This window comes from Nyctibius grandis, chromosome 7 (genome assembly GCF_013368605.1).
Source record: "Nyctibius grandis isolate bNycGra1 chromosome 7, bNycGra1.pri, whole genome shotgun sequence".
Lineage (NCBI taxonomy): Eukaryota > Metazoa > Chordata > Aves > Nyctibiiformes > Nyctibiidae > Nyctibius > Nyctibius grandis.
Genome location: NC_090664.1, coordinates 5,575,806 through 5,595,930, shown reverse-complemented (window position 1 = coordinate 5,595,930; position 20,125 = coordinate 5,575,806). Strand labels below are relative to the sequence as shown.

Sequence of the window (20,125 nt, the reverse complement as noted above, 5' to 3'; positions counted from 1 at the left end):
GGCTTTCATTTTACAAATTAAACAAATTACTTGAATTGTAGCTCCCTGTATTTTCAGATTTTCTGTGAAAGAACATGATAATATTTATCTCTCTTTTCCTCTTGAGTTTAGGAACTGATTATATTTTTTTATTACATACATGTTTTGTTTTGTTTTGTTTTCCTAGGTGCTGCACAATGGACTTGTGATGGAAATGAATCATCCAACAGCTGGGAGGATAGCTGTTCCAGGTTAGATGTTTGATTCTTTTTTCTAAATGGAGCTTGAAATTAAATGCTACGTAACATCCTGAGTAGTTCTAGAACTCAGCTGAGGACATGACACATCTTCACATTTCACTCAAGTGAACAAAAGTTTAACCAGGAAGACATTTGTGCTCATACCCATTCTGGTAGCAGAAAAATGGGTTAAAATGTGTGTCAGAATAGCTTCTGGTTTTCATCGGTCAGTTGTCATAAAACATGAACATGGATTTGATAATATTTGCAAACTCCCACTGCTAGAAATATTGCTGCTAAATCATCTACACAAATATGTGAATCTGGTTTTGATTTAGGTCTATTTTGCAAGTTACACAGGCTTCTTTTAGGGACATTTCTGTTGGAAAAAAAAAAAAAAAGAAGAAAGAGGAGGGAAGTTTGTACTGAAGGTTTCATCACACTATCTTGTTTAATGAGATTAGACATGGAGCTCTGCAATGATGAAGTATTAAATATCTATTTTGGATTTCCAAGGAATACAGAAGTAATAAACTAGTCTCTCCTCTTTTAAGCTCTACGTGGCTCAGGACTTGGAGCTGGTGTAGCTTTACTTCCATTGGAGTTAGTTATGAAATGAAGTTAGGTTCATCTAGAGCCATTATGAAAATTCTCATTCAGATCCTTGCAGTTGGCTCTGTTTTGACAACTGAGCCTTATCTGATAATCAACTAGCTATTGGGTCAACTTTTTCCGCTTCTTTATGCTTTTCTCTCTCCCCAACCACGTTAAGAATTGTTTCCTCTCTCATTCAAAGCACCATGTCATTTTTATTTTTATTACATCTTCTCCTTACATTGTGATTTTCTGTGCCAAATTCCACCCTCTGACACAGCATCCAGTTGCCATCAATTTCAGTTGACTTGAGCACATGTAGTGGTAAGAAGAATTTGACCCATAAAATTTATCTTAATTTGCACATCCTGGAATCACACTGGGATGCAGAAAGAATTATTTGAAAGAAATCAGTCCCATATTAGATCCTGTTTTCTGCATGAATAGAGGGGGTGTTTTGTGTGCGTGTATGTGTATGCTTCATATTTGCCCTTTATCACAGTTTGCATTCCACATTTGGTCCCACTAGGCTTGGATGTTTGGTTGATTGTATTCAAAAATGCTTCTCTAATTTAGATGCACATATCTGGAAATAGTAATCCTTTTGTTTTAGTGTCTAACAGAAAAGTAATCCTGGTTTATTTAACCAAAATGAAAAGACTAATAAGGGGTTTGATTTAATTCTTTTTAAAGAAGTGGGCAGAAAAGTCTTGCAGATGGTAGAGAAAGTGCGTAAGGTTTTCATGTTGCATACAATGTACAATCTATCTTGGAGAAAGAAAATACCCCTCAAGGGGCTAGGTTAAACTGCAAGAAGAGGAAGGAGATGAAAGGAATGTTCTAATGTCTGTCAGCAGCGATAGAATGTATTGGCAAGAGAGTGAGTTTTTACATAGGTAAGCCATAGTATTTCCCAAATCCTTAGTTATTTTTTATTTTATTAAACCAGTGACATTGCACTAAACTAAAATAAATCATCTTAATCTCTAATGGTTTGCCATTTAGATGGGCTTCTATGAAGAGTTTCTTGTATTGAAGCAGATGGCTGAAATGATTATTGGATATTTGAACAGGAAAAGGAGAATTCCTTCCTTGCCTGGCATGGGAGGATAAGGAGGGGAGAGACAGGGGAGGGAAGGGTGAAGGACACTCATTCAGTGTGAGCAGAATGGACCTATTGATATCCCTGGAAAGACAGTGCATTACTCTGTCCCAAAATTAAAGTGCATAAGTGAGTTTGGCCACTGTTGATGGTAGGTAATGGAAGTACCCTGGAATTGTCCTGGTCAGTGATGTATCTGAAGAGTACAGGGAAGAGTATGCAGAGAAAAACTCTGGTAGATAAACTGTTTCTCAATGACTATTTAAAATAGTAACAACTTTTTTTTTTTCAATGTGATTATATTTGAATATATTATATTTGGTAGAGACCAACTTTACTAACCTCTCATTTTCTGGCTCAAGGTTGGTTAATAAAGATATTAATGTGAATGTTGACACTGAAAATGTCTCTCCTTAGAGACTGAGGAGACTCTGATCCCCAAACAAAAATGGGTGACTGTTACTTCTTAACCATATAAGCCAGATTTTAATGTGTGTTTTAATAATTGAATTGGACATCACACTTGAGGCTCTTGTCAGTGGTCAGACTTGTGCTGCCAAGTAAAGTTGTGAGTGCGGTGACATAGACTTAGTGAGTGAGAGCGTGCTGGCAGCTTTCAGCTCCGAGTATCACGGTTGGCCTCTGTGTCTAGCAGATTGGTTTTGAGTAGTTCTTCTCCAGGCATGTCCCCACTTTGAGAGTGGGTTCAAATCTGTCTATGAATCCTCACTTGTAGATGTTGCATCTTGAAATTCTGGGGGATTTTGCCATTGACTTTAATGTAGGCTACATTTTTAACATTGGACTTGGTGATTCATGCCCTCCCTTTGCTGAAATATCTGTTGCTCTGGTTATTGAATTTGGTTCTTTCCACATCTAGTCAGTGCTTTCCCCCTTGCCTTTTTTTTTGTAATTCCCAGCCTGAGATATAACGTGTGCCGATGAGCACATTGTAAGGTCCTGGTGGAAGTGGAGTGGGAGAAGTCACGTTCTAAAAACCATATTTCTATTCCTTTTTCTTTTCAAAATGCGTATTGGTGGTAGGAGAGATACAGACCTTGTGTTTTGATATCTCTTGCTTCGAGTATTCATTGAAAAATGTCTTTGTGCATATACACTGCTGTTCCTATTAGCAAGAGATCTTAGATTCAAGAAGGGATGTGAAAAGGGGAGTTCATGTCTGACTAAGAGTGATGGTATAAAAGTCTGTAAGACCATTTTAAAGAAAAATGTGGTTCTGTGGTAGTTGAGTGATTTCATGAGGATAATGTCTCACCTCTAGCATTCAGTGTATTCGTGTCGGGAAGTTATTCTAGAGCTGACTTGTTGTATCCATATCCTTGACATATCACATATGCAGAAGGTGCAATAGTGTGAGAGATCCTCGCCTGAGTCCCAAAGGCCTGGCACTGTACTGCACTCCTTCTTTGCGGGACTGGTTCCTCTGATGGCAGGGCTGTGCTGATGAATCTCTTCTGGCTCTATATCTGAAGTCACCTTAATCATCTTTATTTCGGGGCAAGGCTCTGCGCTCCAGGAGCTGGAGCACCTCAGCTGGAGAGGCTGAGAAACAGGGACTGGTTCAGCCTGAGGAAAAGGCAGCTGCAGGGGGCCCTGTCAGCAACCCCCCAGTCCCGATGGGGAGGTTATCAATGTGAAGAGCCAGGCTCTTCACAGCAGTGCACGATGGGAGGATGAGAGACAAGAGAGATTCAGACTGGATATCAGGAAAGTTTTTCAGCATGATGACAGCCAGGCAGTAGAGCAGGTTGCCTTGAGAGGTTGTGCAGGCTCTGTTCTTGGAGGTTTTCAAGAAACAACTAGATAAAGCCATGAGCAACCTGGTTTGCCCTTAGACCTGACCCTGATCTGAGCAAGAGCTTGGACTGGACACCTCCTGAGGTCCTTTCCAACTTGCATGATGTTCTTATTCTCTGATTAACGTCGGTATCTTCTCACTCAGCTCTGTTGTGCGTAGCCCTTTCCATAGAGATCTGGAGGAGAAATGACATAGTTTTAAGAAAGCGGGAAATGTAGAGCACAGGAAGTACTTTTGAGGGCAAAAAATGATAGGGAAGAGATGTTTTACAGAGTGCCAGATTGCAGGTGATGCTGGATGGCACAGAGACAATACAGTTAAGTGAATGGACAAAATTTCAAGAAGCTTTAGCATATGGGTTAGTCTTGAACTCCTTTGCCAAAGAGTAATGGACTTTTCTGAAGAGCGGTAGCAAGTGGGTTTCTGGGAGCCACTGAGTAGTTTATTCTGAGTTGCAGTGTGGAACATAATGGATACCAACCCATAGTGATTATCTAGAAAATGCTAATGGATGCAATGCAGTCTTGCCCAAACCTTTTCTATTCTTATCTATTTCACATAGTTTATGAAACTCAAATAATAACATTCCCAAGTTCTACATTATCTAACGTCTAATGTTGACTTTTAGAAGCTGCCAGTTGTTTTTTATAGTCAAAAGAGTGTTCATAATATGATTTTTTTAAAGGAAAAGAAACAGTGTGTTGAGCTGTCCCTAACAAACCGACCTTTGTAGAATTTATTAACTAACAAGAACTTCTGTGAAATAAACCTCATTTCTGACCACTTCTAAGCCTTAGCAAATTGGAGATTTGGATATAAGCCTACACTTCAGAATCACCTCTCATCAAACAGGAAACAATATAACTGTAGAAATCATATAAAACACGTCTTCCAGACAAAACAACTATTCTTAGTTTTGATGATGTTTATATTGTACGTTCTCCTCACCCGCATTTCCTGACTTCATAAACACTATTTCTGTCCTTTGGCCCATGATCTGCATCAAGGATGTCTTTATTGCTCAGCAAGGCCTATTTCATACCTGCCTTTGTGATTTCCTTCTGTGCTCTTGAGATAATGTGTTTGGGGGACTGCTCCAAGCTCAGTTAGGAAAGGCAGTACAGGATTCCTCCTTGGCATAGATTTCTTGGACTGAATTCAGGCAATCTGTTAATTAATCAACCCACTCAAGAGAAATGTCCCTTTTTCCGGTCTTCTCATGTCACTGTGTGTTACAAATATACTACTGAAAGAGGAAAGACCTTTTTTTTTTTCAGAGATAGGCTTTTCCTGTTGTATGATTCATTAAATGGTGTTGTGGTTCCATGGAGACTAATTGCCATCAATCTCTTAGAAGAATGGCTTTAAGGAACAAGATGAAGAGGCAAGAAATGTAATAGGACTTCCTTCCTGTGCCACAGATTTCTTCCTTAACCTTGGACAAATCACTCTCTGTGTCTCACCTTACTATATCGTTTGCAGTTTTTCAGATCTTAATTAAGAGTTCAAAATACTTTGATTTCTAAGGGAAAGAGGTTCTTGGAAAAACTCCATGTATTATTTTAAATATGTATTCCTACTTATTATGTGTGTATGTAGTTATAGTTATTTTCTCCGTGTACGGGGAAGACCAGTTATAGTTGTGGAAATAGCAGTGAGGTATCTATGTGTTTGATCAGTACATTCCAATACAGGGAGCAGATATGGCTGTTAGTGATACATGCTATCTTTTTATGATCATTTGATATAAGTGTAGTGGGGGAAGCTTCAGCAGGACTAGATGTTGTGGCTGCCTCCTCCCTGGCAGTGTTTAAGGCCAGGTTGGACAAGGCTTTGAGCAACCTGGTTTAGAGGAAAGGTGTCCCTGCCCATGGCAGGGGGGTAGGAGAACTAGATGATCTTTAAAGTCTCTTCCAACCCAAACCGTTCTATGATTCTATATACGGCAGAGAAAAGTGACTTGTGCATGCGGGAAGTTTGCAGGAAATGAAGGAAGTCTCTACTCCAATCCATCATTCCCTGCAGCCAGGAGATCCCACAATATAGGAACAACAACAACAACATAAAAAATCCCATCTTTTTTTTTTTTTTTTTTTTGCAAGAACCTCTTCTTGAACTTCTGATTCTGTCTGCTTCTCATCAGGCAGTTTTTTCATGTGTGTGTGTGTGTGTGCATGCATGCATGTGCATAACTGATGCTGATTGAAAAAATTTTAATTTCACTTCACTATTTATGGTACATTGGAGACAAACAGCTTCACCGGCATTACCGTTACCTCATTCGCCTTTTTTAGTCATCAGGGCTGACCGTTTATGTCTTTTACATTCACAGAGCTGATTTCAATTTTGAGGAATTCAGGACCATTACAGGAACTCAGCAGAAATGATGTATGACAGCTCACTTAGCTATCCTCAAAATACTTTAAAAAATCTTAATAAATATATAAACAATATATTTGTACTGATAGCAAAAGCAGAAAAGAGATGGTGGGAATGGCAAGGAGATTATGTAGAAAAGGCTAGTCTGTGTTTTTAATGAATGATACTTTAATTTGGAATCTTTTAAGATTCCTTTTAAAGTAAAACATAAACAACAAACCTTTTCATATTTTTGCTCCTCTGTCATATGTTTCCAGAGTATTTCTCTACTGTCTATTTTAAAATTTGCTGTACCTCCTGCAGTGGTCTTAGTGCCACAGATGATGCTTTTAAAATTAATGTTTTAAGGAAGAAAAGCCAGCTGTCTCTTACCTACTTCTGTGACTTGAATTGTTGGGTCAAATTAAGTAATAGTGGAAGCCTTTTCCATCAGGCTCAGGGTACCTGCGTAATGGTACTGACTGGGACCAAGAGTGCTGTGTGTTACTCAAGCAGTGGCTCTCCAGGACTGTTGTTCAGGGTGTCTGAGCTGGACTCTTCTCTTGGCAGACCCTAGGTTTGTCTGTGTTTCTTTAAGTTGTGGCAATCAAAGATGTTTTTCTTGCATCACTTGTTTCTTTCCAGGACCTGACACTGCTGTGTTGGGAGGGGAAATAAAAATATTCCAGTGGATAAGTGGGGATATTTTTCTACTCTGTACATAATTTAATTAAAAGTCAAGTAAAACGTTAGTTGAAGTTTTGCTGAATGTTGATGGGTAATTCTACTTCCTGGAGAATATTTTCTTTACATTTTCCTCTATGTGACCTAAGATATACTCGGGTTGCCTTTGAACTGGACATAATAGTTTTTTATGGGGAGTAAACTAAACAGTATCACTTTGCTGTTACATGGGGGGGGGGGAAAAGTTGAAGTATTAACTGAACAGCCAAATTAACTCATTAATTTCCCACCAATGGTGACAGTCCTAGAATTCAACTTTGTTTAAAACTGTGGGGTTTTTTGTTCTGTTTAAATGTGTTTCCCGCTTGTTTCTATATGAGTAACAGTAACTTAGAAAGTACTTTCTTAATCCTTACTCTTGTGTAACAAGCACAGCCAGGTGCTCACACAGTTCAGAGTGTGTGATTGTAAAGATATATCTGCATGCCTCAGGTGCATTGTAAAACAGCCAAATTGCTTCAACACCCATAAATTCTAAGTATATCTTTATGATCTTTAATAATTACTGGATAAGAAAAGGGATCTACTGTCAGCTAAAAAAAGTTTGGTTTCATTAAATGTAAAAATATGTTTTAAACATTTAGACAATTTTACTTAATCCCTAGGATACTGAGTATACTAATCTTCATTTTTGTTTCTGCCATGTCGTCTTGGCCCAAGCCCTGCCTCCCCGTGAATGATTGGACTTAAAAGTGTTTTCTGTGAACCTAGGCTGAACAATTTTATGGTCAGCAGTGGCCACTGGATCATGTAGTTTGCCTTCTTGCAGCATCAGCCATAGAATTTCATCAATTTTGACTACAGTTTGTCTTATTCGGAAGTCCTCAAGAGGTGGATAATTCATCTAATATCTGCCTCTTTCTTTAAATGACTGATCAGGTTCATTGTTAAAAACCCATGCCATGATTCTAACTCAATGTTCCCTAGTTTCATAGAGCAACAGCATTTTTTTCATGTGTCTTTCATGAGCTTTAACTACTTTTGTTTTCTCCCCATGGAAGTCCTTCCATGAGAGAAGTCACATGTAGATGGCTTTTTGACAAACTAGGTAGAGTAACTTGCCCAGGTCTTTTCAGGTCCGTTGTGTAAGCAAAGTGCAGCAGCTTTGTAACTCTGTCTTTTTTATTGCAGTTTGTGTACTGCATATTTACAGTATGTAAAAGGTACCTGTTGTGGGTTAGTAAATTTACATATGTTTAACGTTTTTGTCTGTAACTCCTGAAGTCAGGCATATTTAAGTTCTCTTAGTCACTGCAAACTTCCAATTATTTTTGCTCCTCTTTCTTGTACTTCCCACAGCTCTTTCTAGTAAAGTTCTGCCTAGAAATTAATCCCATGTTGCATCAAAATCTCTTTTAAAAAGACCCTTATTGCCTAACTTGTAGATATGAGGTGTCTGCCCATGCAGTAAAAATTACATTGATCTATTTAGCTGTCATACTGCATTTCAACATCATGTCTAATTTGCTTGCCAATTTAATCCCGAAGTCTCTGTCAGCATGACTATTTCCAGATATATACTTCCATTTAACTGCCTGCATTTCAGGTTCTCTTTCTTCAGATATGTTTTTTTTCCTCATATGAATAGAAGAGAAAGCAATGTTTTTGATGCTTCTTATCATTCTAGATCCCTTTGTGTGCTCAATGAAGACACAATTTGATTGAGTAAATTTGAGTCCAACCACCTCTTCACCTATTCTGAAACTTGTGCCTGATATGAGTGTTGATAGATTCACCAGCAGATCTTCTTTTCATAAAAGCCCTGCTTCAAAACAAGCATGATGATTTGGACCTGATTCTTAAATATTCCAAGTGATGCCTTAATAATTTGGGCTATCAAAAATAAAGCATTACTGCCACCTCTTTTGCCCCCTGCCATTTTGCTAACTATTCTGGAGCTCTTTTGGGGTTCTGGAAGGGTGGGAAATTCCCAAGAGTTTTTGCAAATGTTTTATGACTACATGTGAATTTTTTTTCCCAGATTTTTATTTAGCTGATATTACCCACCAAATGTGGTCCAAACTTACAAATATTGTTTTGTTAAACATAAACTTCTTTTTTTTTTTTGGCAAATACAACTAGCTTGTCCATCCTATCACTGTGTGCAAAAAGTTTAAACCAAGACAGAACAAATGTGAACTAGCTTAATCCAAGGTCTATTGAAAACATTAGGCATTGGGTCAAGACCTGATTAAAAAAGTCTTCCTGACACAGAGTCTGTTAAGGTATGGAACAGAGTCCTCTGAGAAGACACAGAATGCCTTTTTCTTTGGCTATCTGAAACTAGACTGAACATAGCAGTAAATGAAAACAGTTTTCCCATATAAAAAGCAGATAATTGTTCAATTAAAAGGGATTGATAACTTAATGAATTTTAAAATTTGGTGTCAATTCATTGCTTTAAATTAAAGTTGTTTGGAGATTGTGCCTGTGGCAGGCCAATAAAAAATTTATATTGATTTGTGTGTAAGTAGAGTGTTCCTCGTGGATTTTGAACTGGATGCAGAGATGAAATGAGGCAGAGGCTTACAGATTAGAACAAGCTTTTTAATATTCTTTGCAAGCTGTTTTTAGAAACATCACAAGGAACATAAAATCAGGCACAGTTGTGAGGAGAGGCAGTATGATTTACAAACAAACATGTGGGGCAAACAAAATTTCAAAGCTGATCCTGCACAAATACCCAACTCCAGTTGTCCAACTTGCACATACTGAAAGCACAACTGCGTGCACACATTTGCTATTCCCAGCCCATGAACACAGACATACATGTACAAGCTGGTATGAACTCACAGCAATTTAGAATCATAGAATCATTTTGGTTGGAAAGGACCTTTAAGATCATCGAGTCCAACCGTTAACCTGGCACTGTCAAGTCAACCACTAAACAATATCCCTAAGCACCACATCTACTCGTTTTTTAAATACCTCCAGGGATGGGGACTCCACCACTTCCCTGGGCAGCCTGTCCCACTGCTTGACAACCCTTTCAGTGAAGAGGTTTTTCCTAATATCCAATCTGAACCTCCCCGGCGTAACTTGAGGCTGTTTCCTCTTGTCCTATCGCTTGTTACATGGGAGAAGAGACCAACACCCACCTCGTTACAACCTCCTTTCAGGTAGTTGTAGAGAGCAATAAGGTCTCCCCTGAGTCTTCTTTTCTCTAGACTGAACAACCCCAGTTCCCTCAGTCACTCCTCATAAGACTTGTTCTCCAGACCCTTCACCAGCTTCATTGCCCTTCTTTGGACTCTCTCCGGCACCTCAATGTCTGTCTTGTAGTAAGGGGCCCAAAACTGAACACAGTATTTGAGATGCAGCCTCACCAGTGATGAGTACAGGGGGACAATCACTTCCCTTGTCCTGCTGGCCACACTATTTTTGATACAAGCCAGGATGCTGTTGGCCTTCTTGGCCACCTGGGCACACTGATGGTTCATATTCAGCCGGCCATCGATCAACACCCCCAGGTCCTTTTCCACCAGGCAGCTTTCCAGCCACTCTTCACCAAGCCTGTAGCATTGCATGGGGTTGTTGTGCACCAAGTGCAGGACCCGACACTTGGCCTTGTTGAAGCTCATATAGCAGCTGGCCTTGGCCCATCGATCCAACCTGTCCAGATGCCTCTGCAGACCCATCCTACCCTCAGGCAGATCAACACTCCTGCCCAACTTGGTGTTGTCTGTGAACTTCCTGAGGGTGCACTCGATCCCCTAGTTCAGATCATTGATAAAGATATTAATGAGAACTGGCCCCGATACTGAGCCCTGGGGAACACCACTTGTGACTGGCCGCCAACTGGATTTAACTCCATTCACCACAACTCTTTGGGCCCGGCCATCCAGCCATTTTTTTTACCCAGCAAAGCATATGCCCGTCCAAGCCATGAGCAGTCAGTTTCTCCATGAGAATGCTGTGGGAGACTGTGTCAAAGGCTTTACTAAACTCCAGGTAAACAACATCCACAGCCTTTCCCTCATCCAGTAAGCGGGTCATCTTGTCATAGAAGGAGATCAGGTTAGTCAAGCAGGACCTGGCTTTCATAAACCCAGGCTGACTGGGCCTGATCGCCTGATTGTCCACATGATGGCACTCAAGATGATCTGCTCCATCATCTTCCCCGGCACCGAGGTCAGACTGGCAGGCCTGTAGTTCCCCGGATCTTCCTTCTGGCCCTTCTTTTAGGTGGGCATCACATTTGCTAATTTCCAGTCACCTGGGACCTCCCTGGTTAGCCAGGACTGCTGATAAAGGATGGAAAGTGGCTTGGTGAGCACTTCTGCCAGCTCTCTCAGTACCCTTGGGTGGATGCCATCTGTCCCCATAGACTTGTGCATGTCTAAGTGGTGTGGCAGGTCACTAGCCATTTCCCCTTGGATTATGGGGGCTCCCTGTCCCTGTCCTCCAGCTCAGAGGGCTGGGTACCCAGAGAACAACTGGTTTTACTGTTAAAGACTGAGGCAAAGAAGGCATTAAGCACCTCAGCCTTTTCCTCATCCGTTGTCACTGTGTTTCCTCCCACATCCAGTAAAGGATGGAGATTCTCCTTGGCCCTCCTCTTGCGGCTAATGTATTTATGGAAACATATTTTATTGCCTTTTACAGCAGTAGCCAGATTAAGTTCTGTCTGGGCTTTGGCCCTTCTAATTTTCTCCCTGCATAACCTCACGAGATTCTTGTAGTCTTCCTGAGTGGCCTGTCCCTTCTTCCAAAGCTCGTAAACTCTTCTTTTTTTCCCGAGTTCCAGCCAAAGCTCTCTGTTCAGCCAGGCTGGTCGTCTTCCCCACTAGCTCATCTTCCAGCATATGGGGACAGCCTGCTCCTGCGCCTTTAAGATTTCTTTCTTGAAGAGTTTCCAGCTTCCTGGACTCCTTTGCCCTTCAGAGTGTACGTTTCTGTTATTTTCTTTGAATATGCCTGCATTTTAGAATCTGGCCTTCACCTCGCAATGGGGAACACTTTAGGGATCAGTAAATTTGGCAAAGGAGGCTATTTTGGCAAATGTTCCAGTTTCCACATTGATTCATACTTAGGGGAATGGAGAAGATAAAGATGGGGCAGAGATTTTTGTGTTGGTAGTATTTACCCTGCTACCTTCCTAGAGCGCTAGAATGAGGACTAGTGTTGTAACTCCTGAAAGGGAATTTACTTCCTGACTTCCTGACTACTCACGAATCAGTGTCCCCACTGTATCATTTAATAGTTGTTTTATCTCAAAACTGAGTGCACAGTTCAATAGCCTACCTTTCTACTCCTCGTTTTTGCTTGGATCTCCTGAGGAAAAAAAAAAAAAACAGAAAATGTTGACATGTCCTTTTGCTCCTCATAGGTTCAGGTGCCATGCTCTAGCTTTCACCAGCTCTAAAAGACTGTTGTGAGAATATGTGGGTAAAGTGTAACTTTGATATAGCTGCATGGCCGTGTTAGATTGGAAGATACCATTTTAACCTACCTTTCAATTAATTCTGTAATACAGACACTGTAGAGAAAACTACAGGGGGGAAACAGGAGAAACTGGAGGAGTAGCTCAGAATTCAATAGAAAACCCTTGGTGTCTTCCTGTGAAGCCATTCACCTTCTAAGAGTCATTGTTCTGACCTATTTTAAGTGTTTCAAAATGTTGGCTACTATGGAGATACCTTGGAACCTTCCTTCCAGTTGACTTTAAGAAAGCAAGCAATACCATATTTACTACTTTAATATGACTTTTAGATTCTCATTGCTAGGTGGTTCATCACTCAAAGCAGCATCACCCACCACCAACCTCCATGTGGCAATCTGTTACCATTGCCATGAATTTGCATTTACTTTCAAGATTTTTCTGTCAGATATCCTCAAGTCTCTGTTGTTTTGTTTTTTTTAATGAGGGAAGTTTGCAATCAGTTGCTATTCTGTGAGGCATAGGGTATACTTCTGATTTTCAGTTATTTTCAGAGATTGGCATTCTTTTTCCCAGGTATACCCAGATGTGAATCAAAATGTTTCACCGAATATATTTAGAAACTGTAAGTCTAAGTCTTATCTGACTCTTGGAAACCAATATTATATTGAGCACCAGTTTCAATGAAATATAATAATATATTCTACTTGTATAACATAATGATATATTACACCTGCATATCACATATGAATGTATATTATATACTGTTATAGAACATAACAATCTCGATGCTCCTGGAGGTTATTTGGTGTTGAACTGTAGTGAGAGAAGAATTAGGTAGTTTCAGTGCATATAATTTATAAGCAAAGGTGATTCAGAAAATTCAGAAATCTGAATGTTTTATGATTAAAATACCAACTTTTCTTTTACAAAGTGTTGTATGAAGGAAATTATTGTAAGTGAAAAGAAAGCTAAGCCCTGGTATCATATTGCATTTTTTATCTGCTCATCTTTGAGCAGTATTTATGTGTAATTATAATCATCTGTGATATCAAAGACAGGAACAAAATCATAACTTATTTATAAACAAGATTTCAAATATTGGGTGCATTCAGGAAATTTACATGCTCTGATGATTCGTGGCGATTACATTGTTGAAGATAAATGCCTTAGAAAGTTGTGGATAATTTTTAAACTCATGATGAATGAATTAAACAAATGTTGTCTTATTTACAGTAAAGCACGTCCTCAGCAAAAGTGCTCTGCTCTTTTTTGAAGACTTGAGTTCTATTTTCAGGAGCTTTGTCATATAATTTTTCTAAATTTACTGTAATTAGTGAGAAGTAATGATCAGTAATCAACTTAAAGGTACCGTAAAATATGGAACCTAATATATGCAAAATGAAATTCAAGCATTCCAATCCATGGTACACTTTTCAGTATATTAACTGATAATTGCACAGAGATATTAAGAGGATCCATTCGTAGAGGCTCTTTAAAACATCAAGAGGTAAGATCAAAAACTCAATCATAATTTAGGAAATTTCTGTCTTCTAGTGCTTAATGTCTCAACCTGAAGAGTATTAATAGTTCAAAATTTATATTTGAGTAGTGTAACCATTCCCACCTTCTATCTTGTAAAAAGAAAGAAATCCCGCTCCCAGTGACCAGGGCATTTGAAGCACCACTTTGGGGAGGAAGAACTGCGTATTGGTTTGCTCATCATGCTGGGCTAAGAGCTGATTTCCACTTCATTGCTGCTTTTAGCTACTTAACTAGCGATACCTATGGGCCATAGACACCAATCCAGGCAGGAATGTGATTATACTTAATTTAGGAGTTATTTCTGGGTGCAGATGTAATTGGTGTACAACTCTCACAGCCTTTAAAAGACTTAGAACTTTTGATTATACTTCGGCTTCTTCCACAGGTCTCTCATTTCCAGTCTTTCCTAAATACAGCAACTGTGAAATGTAATGACTCAGGCATGCTGGTAGAGAAAACAATTTTGTCCTGAACTTTCCGATATAATGGAGATAAAGTTCACTTACCAGTGGTGTTCTCCCACTGGTAACATTCAGCCTATAATAAAAACCAAGGTGATTGAATGGATTCACATCTATGTAGCTGTAAGAGAGCTATGTAATAGGAAAACAGGCAAATTATTAAAACAATGTACATTCACCAGGGTACTTAACACTTTGATGTGACCACTCACCATACGGGATATGCCATAAATTGTATTTTCTAATGCTATTGCATCTATTTGACAAAAATGAGAAGATATATTCAACTTGTTCTTCTTTCCTCTGTACTCCTACTTCATAGGCCTAAAAGATGGGTTTTGGCCATGTATGTTGTGTAGACTAAGAGTGCGCTGGGTGAAGGAGTGGCTGAAGGGCAGGGCTCAAAGGGTTGCAGTGAGTGGGGCTACATGTGGCTGGTGATGGGTCACCAGCAGTGTTCCTCAGGGTTCAATTGTAGGGCCAGCTCTGTTCAATCCTTTTGTCAATGATCTGGAGGCAGGAGTTGAATGCACGGTTAGTAAGTTTGCTGATGATACTAAACTGGGAGGTGTAGTTGACTCTCTTGAGGGACAAGAGGCTTTGCAGGGGGTTGTGGATAGATTGGAGCATTGGGCAATCACCAGTGGCATGAAATTGAATTAGACCAAATGCTGGATTCTGCACCTGGGACAGAGTAATGCTGGGCACAGCTCTAAATGGGGAGAGGAGTGGCTGGAGAGCAGCCCTGCAGAAAGGGGTGTGGGGGTGCTGGTTGACAGGAGGCTCAAGAGGAGTCAGCAGTGTGCCCTGGCAGCCAAGGGGGCAAACTGCATCCTGGGGTGCATCAAACACAGCATGACCAGCTGGTCAAAAGAGGTGATTATCCCAGTGTATTCAGCACTGGTGTGGCCTCCCCTTGAGTATTGTGTGCAGTTCTGGGCCCCACCATTTAAAAAGGATGTGAAGGTACGTGAATGCATGCAGAGGACAACCCCAAAGCTGGTGAAGGGGCTGGCAGGCATGTCCTCTGAGGAGTGGCTGAGGACTCTGGGTTTGTCTAGTTTGGAGGGAAGGAGGCTGAGGGGCGACCTCACTGCTCTCTGCAGCTTCCTGAGGAGGGGAAGTGGAGAGGGAGGTGCTGATCTCTTCTCCCTGGTACCCAGTACCAGGACGCATGGGAATGGCTCTAAGCTGCGTCCGTCAGCAGAGGTTCAGACTTGACATGAGGAGACATTTCTATACCGAGAGGGTGGTCAAACCCTGGAAAAAGCTTCCTGGGGAGGTGGTCGATGCCCTGTGCCTGTCAGTGTTGAAGAGGCATTTAGACAACGCCCTTGATACCATGCTTAAACTTTGGTCAGCCCTGAAGTGGTCAGGCAGTTGGACTAGATGATAGTTGTAGGTCCCTTGCAACTGAACTATGCTGTGCTGTTCTGTTCTGTTCTACTCTTCTTCCTGAAGAAGGATGTGGTGCTAAACTAAATAGCTGAAAATATTTTTAAGGTGAGCAATACCTGTTCAATTCCCTGTGAATTTTTTTTTCCTCCTTGTGCTCATTTTTACAAATGCCTGAGCCATTTCTTTTAGAAAGACAGACTAAAACAGAAGAGCCTGAGAGCAACCGTACTCCTTCAGAGCAAAGGTCCATCTGGCCCAATACTCTGTCTCCAAAGAGGCCAACCATCAATGTCTACAGGAGAGCATATGAGCAGTGCAAGTTACTTCTGTGAGGGTCCAGGGGGTGCCTGGAGCCCTTCTGAGCATGGGCTGATTTGCACAGGAAAGAAGCCCCGGGGGAATGGAGCCAAGGGAAGAGCAGAGCTCGCTTGTCCTCCAAACCTGCACTGGCCAAGAGAGCCCGAGAGAGCCGGGGCACGAGTGGTGCCTTGGAGGGGCAAGAGCAGCAGGCAAGAATGGAGCCAAAAGGGCCCAAAGGAGCCCTGACAAGGGGCTGTGCTCAGTGCTACAGAGGACAAGAAGCAACCCCCGGGGGCTACCCTGGGGCCCGCCCTGGGAGTCTAGAGAGCTTCCAACCCGCAGATGCAGGGCACGAGGGCCACCTGCGTGGAGCACGAGCAGCAGGCACCTAGCCAAAATGGCCCAAAGGAGCCCTGGCAGGGGGCCACGCTCAGTGCTGCAGAGGAAGGCAAAAACCCCCCAGGGCTACTTGGTTAGGCCACCGTGGGGGAAAAAAGCCTTCCTCCCCCAGCTGCAGGACACGAGAGGCCATCTTCGTGGTGCACGAGCAGCAGGCAGTAACCCAGGCAAAAGGGATCAGAGGAGCCCTGACACTGAAGTGGTCATGCTCAATGCTGCAGAGGAAGGCAAAAAACCCCCGGGGACCAGTGCCAATGTGCCCCGGGGGAAAATTCCTTCCTGACCCCAGCCCTGGCGATCGGCTACTCCCCGAGCATGGGAGCAAGATCTGCCTCCTCGTCCCACAGCCTGGTCACGCCTCCCAGGGGATGCCCAAGCCCTATTCTCCCTCAACCTGGAGCCATCTCAGGGCCTTCCAAGAGTGGCAAAAGGCCCCTGGCCTGATTGATCTCAGGGGCAAGAATCCTCCCGCTGCCTGGCAGGGCACCAGTGGGTGCTCCAAAGCACTGGGACCCCTGGCAACATCACTGCATCCCATTTCTTACAGCTGCTGCCCCTGGCTCCATGGGGGATGAGGATGGTGAGCTCTGCAGTGCTGCTCAAGAAGGCATTCCCTTGCTCTGGCCACTGCTGTCCAGCTGAAAAAACCTGAGAGCCTTGGGCACCTCCAAGGGTTGGTGGTTCTTCTCATCTCCTGAGGGGCTCGCATCTGATCCCCAAAGGCTGAAGCAGGATTTCCATCCATCAGATGGGCTTTGAACATGGCCCTGCCAGGAGCTGGCCTTGCAGCAGAGAACCTTCAGCATCCTCGTCCCTCTTCTGGTCTTCCTCCCTCAACCCCTGCCAAGTAATTCCACTGAATCCTCAAGGGCTTCCTCCTCTCGGGTGTCTTCGGGCTGCCGCCGGGGCAGCTCTGGCAGCAGGACATGGGAGGGTGCCCCCTTTTATAGTGGCCCGGGGCACTGTGACTGCTGCGTTGCCGGGTGGTGGCATTGTGACATGGGGGTGACGTGGTCCCCAAGGGGAAGCCCCACCCACTGCAGCCCCACCCACCTCCCCTCTGCCCAGCATCCTTTGGAGGAAGCCTTTGGGGTGCTGGGCCTGAGGCAGTCCCTGTGCCCAGGGGGCTGTCCCTGCCCTTGGTGGCCATGCACTGGGCACAGCTGCTGGGTGTCCCTGACACCTCCTCTGCCACTCGACTCCCAAGGACACACCTCGTGCTGTTACTCTTCTCTTAGGCCATGACAGAAACCAAGCCTGCAGCCCAGAGACCACCCCTATTAGCCAACCCCTCTCTGCACCAGAGCTAATATCCATGATGGCTTGCAGCGAGGAGGACCAGGGACTTGGTCTGGCTGGACACAAACCCTGCTCCTGGGGTGTAAGGGAGGTGATTTCGGCAGCCACAGCCTGGAGGAAAGCCAAAGTGTAACAGAGCCATAGATTGAGATGGACAGTGCCAACATGGAGCACCACGTAAGTCAGACAGGCTTTGAAAAAGAAGGGAGTGGAGGTGACACTGGTGTGGTGGAGAGGTTGCTCATTTTCAGACCTAGAACATTTGGATCTATGCCCAAAGCACAACCAGGCAAATGACTCTTCCAGACTGTAAAAATAGCCCATTGCTGCTCTCGCCATCACATCCCCTTGTCCCACTGAACCCAAGCTGTGCAGCTCCTCTGTTAAACACACCCATTGGCCGTGTTTATATGGGATAGAAAACGCAGTACAGCCCTGGGGTTGAACTTCCACGGCTCATTTGTGACTTGAACCTTTCTGAGAGTGATTTGCCTCCCTTGATTTGTGGGAAGATGTTCAGATCTTAGGTAAGACCCTGGCAAGTCTCTTTTTCCTTTAGGATTTAGTATTTGGAGTACTGAAAGATTAAGAGAGGTACTTGTCATTTTGTACCTTGGTGCCAAAATTGGCATGTACCTTCAGACCGTATAGAGAAGGGCATTTGTACTCCAGACATTCATTTGGCTGTGGGGATGCCAGAGATGAAAGAAAGGGCTTTGGTTCCCTCTGCATGAACTTTGCAGAGACATAGTGATCATAGAATCATAGAATGGTTTGGGTTGGAAGGGACCTTAAAGATCATCTAGTTCCAACCCCCCTGCCACAGGCAGGGACACCTTTCCACTAGACCAGGTTGCTCAAGGCTCCATCCAACCTGGCCTTAAACACTGCCAGAAAGGGGGCAGCCACAGCTTCTCTGGGCAACCTGGGCCAGTGTCTCACTACCCTCACAGGAAAGAATTTCTTCCTAATATCTAATCTAAATCGACCCTCTTTCAGTTTAAAACCATTCCCCCTTGTCCTGTCACTACATGCCCTTGTAAAAAGTCCCTCTTCCACTTTCCTGTAGGCCCCCTTCAGGTACTGGAAGGCTTCTACAAGGTCTCCCTGTGGCCTTCTCCAGGCTGAACAACCCCAACTCTCTCAGCCTGTCTTCATAGGAGAGGTGCTCCAGCCCTCTGATCATGCAGGATTTCCTCAACATTCCTTACCGATGCACCAAGGGACATTTGCTACTACCGTGTTTATGGTGAGGTCTTCTTGGAAAGAAGTCCTGAATTGTTTTGTGTTCTTGACCATATTTTCCCTTGCACTTCAGTAGCTCTTTTCCTCCTTTGGCCTTCATCCTTGATGCCTTTCTTGAAAGTGATGGCAGCCCTCTCAGCCTTTGTCTTGCTCCTTCCAGTCATCATCTTCTTCTGTAGGCCCTCCATGCCCCTAATCAACTGCTTAGTCTTTGTCTCCCTTCATCCCAGGTGGAATTTGTCTGTCTTGAACCCAAGGAATGAGAAATGGCCATAGTGGTACAGGAGAATTCTCACCAGGGCTTTGCACAATGCTGGCCTTCCTTGCTTGACACACAAGAATGCATTTGCCTGTATCACATTCGTGGCTCACAGTCACCCTAGGATCTACTTGCACCTCCAGGAACGTTTGCCGATTCCAGTGTTTCCAAACTAGAGCAGAAACTCATGGGGCTTCACCTGACATTGTGTTACCTGTTTCTACCCTGCAGTTCTTCATGCAGGGTTTATTGATGAAGGGGATAGCTTTTCTGTCAGGGCTTCAGCTGGTAGGGAGGATGGGGGCCGTAGGACGATACCATGAGATAGAGCTTTTTCTGCCTCATGGAAGCCATGAAATCCAGAATATGACGTGGACAAGGAAACCTACATTTCTTGACTGATGGTTTCCTGCAATCTACGTTCAAAAGACCTGACCAAGAACTTCACTCTTTCCTACATCTGATGACAGCAAAGCACGAAGGGTGGAGCCTGAGAGATGTGTCGTTCATCAAATTAACTCTGTCCTTCCATTCTAGCATTAGTATTATGGACGTATTCCATGGGCCATGTGAAATGGGCACCTGACAACAAGACAGCCTTTGTGAAATCTCTGTTGTATATTGGTTCTCTGATGTACAGTGGAAATGGCTCCCTGAACTATGAAAGCATCCGCTCCGGACTGGTTCATAGAGATAAAATGCGTTATTCTTTCCCTTCCAGTCATAATGTGTCCAAGACCAGCAGAGGTTAAGTAACTGGGTTTATTTGGCAGATGTTTCTTGTTATTCTGCCAATTAAGTCAACAATAGGTATTCATAATCCTAGGGAGTCTTGGAGGTCGTAGAAATTACAGGGCAGGCAGAACAGCTCATGCACAAATAGCTGAAAAAGAAAGCGATCTTTTGGGGATATTTTTTTTCCCCTCCTTTTATTCTGCTTGTCCCAGGGGCTGTCACCAATCAGTAACATTGTGCATTGGCTTCACCCCTTGATTATGGCTGCA

The 20,125-nt window shown here is 43.0% G+C and overlaps 1 protein-coding gene across 1 annotated transcript in view; it reads left to right on the top strand.

The window, feature by feature from the left end:
- The window catches only part of SUGCT (succinyl-CoA:glutarate-CoA transferase), a 347,781-nt gene that overhangs the window by 291,995 nt on the left and 35,661 nt on the right, over window positions 1-20,125 (top strand). The window contains exon 13 of the mRNA XM_068405091.1: window positions 167-230. Coding sequence (XP_068261192.1) covers window positions 167-230 — 64 coding nt within the window. The remainder of the gene's footprint in view (window positions 1-166; window positions 231-20,125) is intronic.